Below are 8,305 nucleotides of genomic sequence, written 5' to 3'. Positions count from 1 at the left end.
CGTGACCTCTGCGCCTGCGCAGGGAATGCCTGCGTGCACTCCTGCAGTGTGTTTGTCAAAGGCCCGTAACCTTCCTCGCTGCTTCCAGATGTGTGTCCATTTGTGTCATTGAAGTGCCATAGTCCATTAGCAGAAAACACGCAGACTGCCCTATAAAGTCAAGGGTCTTACTTAGTTTAAGGAAATATATACAAACTCAAGGGCTTCGTTTAAGGGAAAATAAACAAGACTGTGTTTTACATTGTTACTTATTGAATTGCAGAGTTCAAATACTGCATGTATCGGTGAGCATAAGAAGTTTGCTGCATTCCAGACAACATTTGTTAAGCACGAGGTCTGTGGTAAATAAACTGCGCGCTGTATACCTTACAGAAGACCTGCGCCTTCCAGCGGAGGACGTCTGCGCGCTACAGAATTCGCTGCCGGTGTAATTTGGGGAGAAGTGCCGGTGTTTCGCGGACCATCGGCCTTAGTCCCTTCTGCACACTACAGGTTTCTGTTCTGCAACTGACGTGAAAAGGCTGCACACCGGCACCTCCTCTTCGTAGCACTATGTGATGAGCCGCACCTGAGTCAGTGATTGAATTGATTCACTGTTTACAGGTATTTCCAAAGGGCCCTTCTGTCGTGTTGCAACCTGTCAAAGGCCCTGTTTCTCCACACAGAACAATGCCAGTTACGGTAGTTTGTTGGGAAAAAAAATCGAGACACAGAGCCAAATGAGTGCAGAGGATTTGAGCAAACCCAGCAGAAATCTGCAGAAGTGAGAAAAAATACTCCCCTTGTTATGATCGGAAATCGCTGTGCTTAGTTGCGGGTCTCCTGGGTGTCTCGCAGAGATCCACGTCCTTGGGGTGCTCTCACAGTGAGCTGAGGAGACTCCCCGTTTGCGGGACTCTGCCTGTGGGCTCGGGGGGAGTGCGCCTCTCCCTCCGCACACGCAGCAAGGCTTGTGGTTAGTGCAGGCGCAGGCTGGTGCTGCTCCGTGCGTTGGGGAGCGCTATTATCAACACTGGCATTGTGTACGAGACTGCTGCTGGATCCGGGCTACTGGCCCTTTAAGAGCCTGGTCAAGGAGTCCCTGCTCGCACTGAGGGGGGAGCGCAGCCACAGCAGCAGCAGTGCACAGAGCCAGGGAGACGCTCCGCCGCTGCCCGAGCTCGGGAGTCACTTGACAGGTCCGCTCGGAGGAGATCGGAGGCGGCCGCCGCGACGCTGGGACTCCTCACCTTTCCAGCATGCTAACTGACCCTGATTTACCTCAGGAGTTTGAGAGGTGAGTGCGGCAGCCCCTAGCGGGGCGAGCAGCCCCGGGTCTCCCCTTCCGAGCTGCCCTTTCTCTGCAGTTGATCCTTGTGCGCCGCTGCAGCCTGGGAGCGCTCTGTGCGATGACAGCCTGGCAGCCCAGGGCCGATCACGGGGCTTCCCCGTGCCCCGTCCCAGGACTGCTGGGTTTCCGCTCCCTCCTTCAGCGACGCAGGGGTGCCCCCGGTGCAGCCAGGGACCCCCGCCACACCTCCTAGGGAAACTTTCGAACTCCGCTGCGTCCTGTTTATATTTGTCCCGGGGAAGCCCGCAGCCACGCTGCTCCCATCCATGCTTCTCTTCGGGGATGTTTATGTCTCAGTGAGAGGACGTGTGCAGCTGAGCAGGAGGACGGCTGCTGGGAGCCCGAAAACTTTACCGCGTGCTGCTACCAGGAACTCCTCAGCTCCTCGCGCACACGCCTCCCAAATGAATGGCTCGCGCAGCCGCCCGGCAGCTCACATTGTACGGGATCAGCCTACCTGATGCACAGCAGCCCGGTGACACGTGCGGGCTGGAGATTAGCGCAGGGCTCGCACTCTCACACTCCAGTTCAAAACATCACAGGCAGGGTAGGTGGCGGTGATATAGTGGATAACTTACTGACGGGGGAGGCGGAGACCTGTATTGAAAATGCATTTATATAGCGCTTACTACCCCTGAGGAGACCTGGGCGCTACTCTGGATTTATGAAGTTAGTCAATGTTGTGTGATCCTGGGCACATATGTTAATCTCTGTGTTGTGTATCCTCTTCCCCTGTTCCGACCAAATGTAGGAGGCTTAGAACAAAAACTGACTCTTTATTATTGACGCTTGCTTTCTGTTGTTGTGCGGGCAGCAAGTAAAACAGCTGATACCATCACCTTCACAGTGAGCTGCGGAAAGTGTTGCGTCTCTGAATGGCAGCCGAGACATACCACGAGAAACTTTTCTTTGTGTAAGTGAAAGCGCTCCTTGCGTAGCAGTCCACACAAGCGGACACGCTTTGAAGCCCTGGTCGCAGCCCACTCCACACACACAGGGAGCAGCTCAGTTTGTATCCCACGTCAGTCTAGCCCCAGCTCAGAACAGACAGACACACTGTGGCCCTCTTACTTGGAAGCCATAAACAATGGGACCAGCCCTTCCTTCTTTGCTCGAAGCTGTCAGCGGACCCAGTGGGACGAGTTGTGTTCCTAGCATAAGCACAGTAGGGCTAGTCCAGGCTCCCAGCAGACACAGTGGAACCAGCTGGTGCTCCTAGCAGACACAGTGGGACCAGCTGGTGCTCCTAGCAGAGACAGTGGGACCAGTTGGTGTGATGAGTTTATGCTTCCAAGTGACAGTGGGGCCAGCTCGTGCTCCTAGCGGACTCAGTGGGACCAGTTGATGCTCCTAGCAGACTCAGCGGGACCAGTTCGTGCTCATAGCAGACACAATGGGGCAGTGCCTGCTTCATGCATGACCATGACATGCTCTTCGAGGCTCCTTCCCTCTGGCCCTAGTTGCATCTTCCAGGAGGCAGAGTGGAACCAGCTCTCTTTGAAGCCTTCCGTCCGTCTTGCCCCTATGTATGCTGTTCATCCCTCCGTTCTTGACTCTGTTTTAAGAAGAGCCTTTCGTGTTCTTGAAACTGTTTTAAATGTCATTCGCTTCACCTAAAGACGTTTTCTGCGAGCGCCTTGAAGGATGCTCGCCAGTTCTTAGGAGAGACGGGTTGCATTCTCTTGTGACCTGATGAGAAGGCGTACTTTATTCCATCCATACCGCCGTCTGGTTAAAATGTAGCCACAGAACCAAGGCGCTGTGGGAAACAATCACTCAGACACGCAATCAGACAGATCACTTGCGTCCCGACTTCCGAACTGCCACAAATTGAAGTTCCTGGGCCCAGTTATTTTTGACACGTGCACTACAGCCAGACCCAACTTTAAGAACACTGCCTCGATGCCCGCGTTTTCTGCTCATCTACTCGGGACGTTTTTTTACACTATTTCCCCTGCCAGACAGTTCATTGTACACGGTCCGGACTCCTCCAGCACAGGCGGCTGCGGGTGTCAGAGATGCGTTGCCCGTGTAGTCACTGTGGCTCCCCCGGCAGGCAGCCGTGTGCTCCTGCATCGACCGGGCCCCGTCTGAGGTGGGTGTATGACACTTAGCGTCAGACGTGTCGTGTACTCATTCAGACATGTATCGACCCCGCTGACGCCGAGGCTGCAGGCATCTACATTAGTAATGTGCCCTGTCTTGCATGGCCACTCGAGTGTACAAGAACCCGCAAAAGCCACTGTCATCACCGGGACCAACGAGGATTTGAACGTGTCGGTGTGTCTGCATGGAGGCGCCGTGGACGACGATCCTGCGCGGCACGGATGAGAAGCTAGCGCATAGAAGTGCACTGAGCTATAACTTTCCACCCTAGTGTGGGACGGAGCAGGCACCACCCTGACATTCGGGCATATGTGGATGACATCTTTAAGTTGCTTGAGGCCTCCCGGCTTTTTAGGGCAAGTGTAAATGTGCGCACTTTAACCTGCAGTTCGTGTCTTGCCTTATTTAGTGAAGTGGAGCTTTAAAGACAAATTATTGCCAGGGAACACAATTTCCATCAAATGCAGAACATGTGCACGAGACAGACGCTTGACTTGAAATAGAGTCTCAGTCGCTCAAAGTGCCATGCAAATCTTGGCCTAATGTAGACTGAAATACCATTGGGCGCGTTAGCACTCGGTGTGGGCAGGGGAAGTTCAAGTGGGCCACCTCTGCGTCCCCGAGGTAGAGTACTCGAGGGCTGCGGAGTCCTTGCTCCTTGGACTCACAGCAACAGAGCTTTTAGTGTCTTCCGTGAGATCTGCGCTGGCATTTTAAGAATGGGGCCAATTGTAAACTCAGCAAAAGATTGAGGTTTATTTGAGACAATGTGGGAAAGCCTTTTTTGTTCTAGAATGACACCATACTCTCTCTAAAGTTGGCATTTTGTTTTTTCCATTCGGCACCCACAGCTCAATACTGGCTCGAGGCACACGTGCCAGCCCAAGTATTTGTTTGCGGTGGGACAGCTAGCAGTAGCTGGTCTCAGCTGACCCTCCCCGGGCCTCCCCCGTTCTTTCTTAAATACATTTCTGTTATTAATAAGATTAGTGTTTGGAAAACTTGCTCGCCAGGAAGATGCCGATTTCCGAAGCCCCTTCTTCGTGGAAGTAAGCAGTAAGGCCGCTCATTCATTGAACGACCGATTTTTGAGTCTCTGCGTTAACATTTTCGGTTACTCTTTCCTATGATCCCTTCCCAGGTCCTAATTTGTGGCAATTGTATGAGCGTGGTTTACTCGTGGTTCCTGCTTAATTTTCAAATGCACGATTGCTTCTTTGTGGATAAAGGCTTGACGAGTGCTGGTAACTAGCCCCGTGTTTCCTCTACCGCGGAATCCCCTTGGATCGGCTTATTAGTTTAATTTCTATATCGCGTGCATTTTGTAAATGCGAGACAATCCTCGTCGCCACCTGTAGCACACTGTCGGTGCTTTTTAAAATAAAAACACCGCTCGCCGGATTCGTGGCATCGCCCACAGATGCACCAAGCATAGAATGAGTGCTACAAGCGAGTTGTGTGTGTGCGTGAAGTTAGAAAGTGCTCACGATTTCCCCAAATTTCACTGAAGGGATCTCCATCCGTCGAAGAGACGCTGACATCTTAAGGAGGCTGTGTTGTGTAAAGAGGCTGTGTTGTGTTCTAAACACTCCTGCTTTCTGTGCCCGATTGCTAACCGTGGGATGAGTGTTTGCTTGTCTTTGCCGCGGTCCCAACTTCTTGCCCGAGAGCTCGTGTACAGTTACTACAGGAGGAAGCCTTCTCATTCCTCTGCAGTAATGCAGATAAAGTCTTGGCTCGTCTTCTCCGTTCGCAGTACACTAATCACACTTCTTTAACAGAAATAGCCACTACAAATGACACTCTCTTCCCTTATACTACTTGTTGAGGCAGCTGAGAACATTTACTGTGGGGAGGGAGATGTTTGAAAATTAAAAATACATGGTAGTATATTTGTGTACAATAAGCTACCTTTTATTTATGTCTTTTAAAAATCTCTGAAGCAGTGTATCCCTGGTCTGAGATTTATACGTGCCCAGTGTAAGTTGAGTTGTCCAGATGATCAAGTGGAATGCTCCCATTGAGTACAGGAGCTGCATAGTTAGTAATGCAGGTATTATGTGTATGTACATTCACACATACTCTAGTGTCCGCACCGGTTCTGGGTGTCTCTGGCAGGACAGACTTTTAATTTAATCTGTTTTGTAGTAGCTGAAATTGTATTTGTAATGAACTTTGTTTTTGGGATGATGGATGGTATCGGATCCGAATGGCCAATTGACCTGATTTCTTCAGATTTGCTCTTTCAGGGGTGCCAAGTGTAGAGGGCAGTGCTTCTCATGCAGTGCAGTGCATGGTAGTAGTAACGCATCTACCGCATAAGCTTACCTCTACATTGTATGGTATGAAGATAGTTTGCATTCTTAATTCCAATTATATGCACATCCCAAGGTAAGTGTGGGTAGAGTGTGGATTGGTAAATATGTACTTGATTTACAATGTAGTGCTAGGTCGATGAAGTGTATGCAATATTATCGTAGGTTGATATTAACAACTTTCATATAGTGTCATTCAGCCATTTACTCAGGAAAGTAACGGCCACTGTTTTGAAGCCATCTCTTCATTCTCCCCTTCTGTGTAATCGTGGGTGTGCGCAATGCTTCTTATTTGATATCGACTTCGGCTATCGGATCCAGAGCCCCATCTCAGCTGGTCTTTATTGTGTCAACTTCTGATGCGATGGGACTAGGACACTGCTTTTTAGTCACCACTTGCTGCTCTTTACTTGGCTCGCTTGTCTGGGAAGTCCATTAGAAAGAGGCTTTCCATCAGAAAGGTGCCATCATTTCATAGTAATCCAGGATTACAAGTGCACATAAACAGACTGCTGATGTTATCGCTAGTTAATTAAAGAAAATAAATATACACTTGATTGAGCGTTGCTTGGTTGACACTTATAAAAGTGCTATTACCTTTGTGGCAGTGCGAAAGCTTCCGAAAGGGTTTGGCGGATTTGAATACTTTACTTTGGTTCTCCTTTCTGTCAGTGATGTCACTTGGTTATTTCACCAAATACAGCCTTGTTTCACCACTAAGAGATGGGTGTATGGTCATAGGCGCTGAGTTTCACCTCAGCTGTGTCCTAAAGAGTTTTAAATTCAACAACCCTGCTGGAATTAATTTGAACACTGTATGTTCGTTCAATTGAAGTGTGCACTGGTCGAGTTTCAAGTAATCGTTTGTGGTATGGTTGCTTCCAAACGATGGGTACACATGTTCTATGAAACGTTTAATTTCAGTTTGTTTCACGTTGCTTCATATACAAGCCTGCAGGCCGCTCTTGCTTGGGTTGCTGCCTGCTTCCCTGCGTTTGCTGTTGTGTGTCGGGTTATTATTTCTTGTCCGTATTAAACACACGTTGTTTCGCCCTATGGGAACATGAAGAGGGTCTGGGGTATGCCTCCAGCGAGAAGCTCTAACTTTTTTTTGCAGTTGTACATGATACTTAAGTGTCTTCCTCACCAGGAAACTGTTTTCCTGGATGCATAGAGACATGCCTCTTTAACTATTTGTTTGATTATGCTGTGAACAATAATGTCACATAGGTATTACAGTGCATGGTGTACATTTTGTTGCCCCTTTAACATCAAATACACTGCCCTTGCAACTGATTGAGTGTCTGTCTTCAGGCCCTCCACAGGGGTCTCACCTGACCTCTAGGTAGAAAAAGTTAGCGTGTGAATGAGCCGAAACCACTGCTCCTCCGCTCAACTTTGAATGTTGGAAAAGTGAATAATGGACAGTAGCCGACGCCTGCATGGGGTTCCGTTTCACCATACCATAAACCAAAGAGCACTGTTGACAGAATGACATACTACCAAATTCTTACCTCCTCTTGTAAAATGGAGGTTTGAGCCTAAATCTATGATTCAGGCAACCACCGCATGTACTTACTACCTAGAAGACGGTTGGAAGCCCTGTGGTATTATTTTGTCATATTTTGCTGTATGCCCAATACTGAGATACAGCGCCTCAGTAAATGATAAGGTTAAGTGGCGCTTGTGAACCAAGATGACTCCATGTGACCCTAACCACAAGACTTAGCCGCTGCATTAGCCCCAATATAAAACTATTGGTCCATTTCTTTGTCATCTGTCTGTCTAATACAAGGTAAGATACCAGTGGTTCAAGCTCCAACTTATGAAATGTGGACTACGACCTACACCGATGAGGACGTTTACTCTTCCTTCATGGTGTGATCTTACCACAGTGCCCAGAATGCACGCTCCGTGATGGTGGTCCTGTTAGATCACCTTTCCCAGAGGGTTGCCTCCCGATGCAGATGGCTTGATGCTGGTTGCGGAGAATAACCGGCATGCCTAATTGTCGCTTTATGTCAGATTGCACACCTCTAAGTTCCTAAAATGAACTGCTCTCAGGTCGGAGCCCCTCCGTATGATTCATTGAAGTTTCCCAACACCAACAGGAGGAGTCTGTTCTCTTTTTGCCGTTTTTGGCAATGTTCGCCTCTGGCAGATTGCGATAAGGATATTCTGGGAAGATGGCAGATTTGTAATTCTGGAATAATTGTGTCAGTCTGTGCACTTGTGAAGGCTCCCTTCAGCTCATGCAGAATACTGAATTAACTTTGAGTGGTCGATACTATCAAATAAAGCCGAAGTTGAGCTGTGATATTTTTTTCCCGTCAACACTCTATGGCAGGCAGGTATTTTTAAATATGTTTATATAGATATGCCAAAACGTTTGATATTCTGCTTTCTTTAAAAAAAAAAATATATATATTAGTGCAGCAATACATAAATGAATACCATGATGTGTTTCCAATCTCAGTATGATGAGCGTTAATTTGAGCCCGGAGAGCGGTCTGGCTCCCAGTAGTAGGAAGAGTAGCTACTCCCTGTGAATCCT

The 8,305-nt window shown here is 48.7% G+C and overlaps 1 protein-coding gene across 1 annotated transcript in view; it reads left to right on the top strand.

Moving 5' to 3' along the window:
- The first annotated feature begins 1,026 nt into the window (after positions 1-1,026).
- SOX5 (SRY-box transcription factor 5) overlaps positions 1,027-8,305 on the top strand; it is a 423,652-nt gene continuing 416,373 nt past the window's right edge. The window contains exon 1 of the mRNA XM_085652751.1: positions 1,027-1,276. Coding sequence (XP_085508877.1) covers positions 1,239-1,276 — 38 coding nt within the window. The 5' untranslated portion in view covers positions 1,027-1,238. The remainder of the gene's footprint in view (positions 1,277-8,305) is intronic.

Source organism: Triturus cristatus, chromosome 4_1 (genome assembly GCF_964204655.1).
Source record: "Triturus cristatus chromosome 4_1, aTriCri1.1, whole genome shotgun sequence".
Lineage (NCBI taxonomy): Eukaryota > Metazoa > Chordata > Amphibia > Caudata > Salamandridae > Triturus > Triturus cristatus.
Note: the sequence above shows the minus strand (reverse complement) of the source record. Positions and strands in the feature narration are given on the sequence as shown.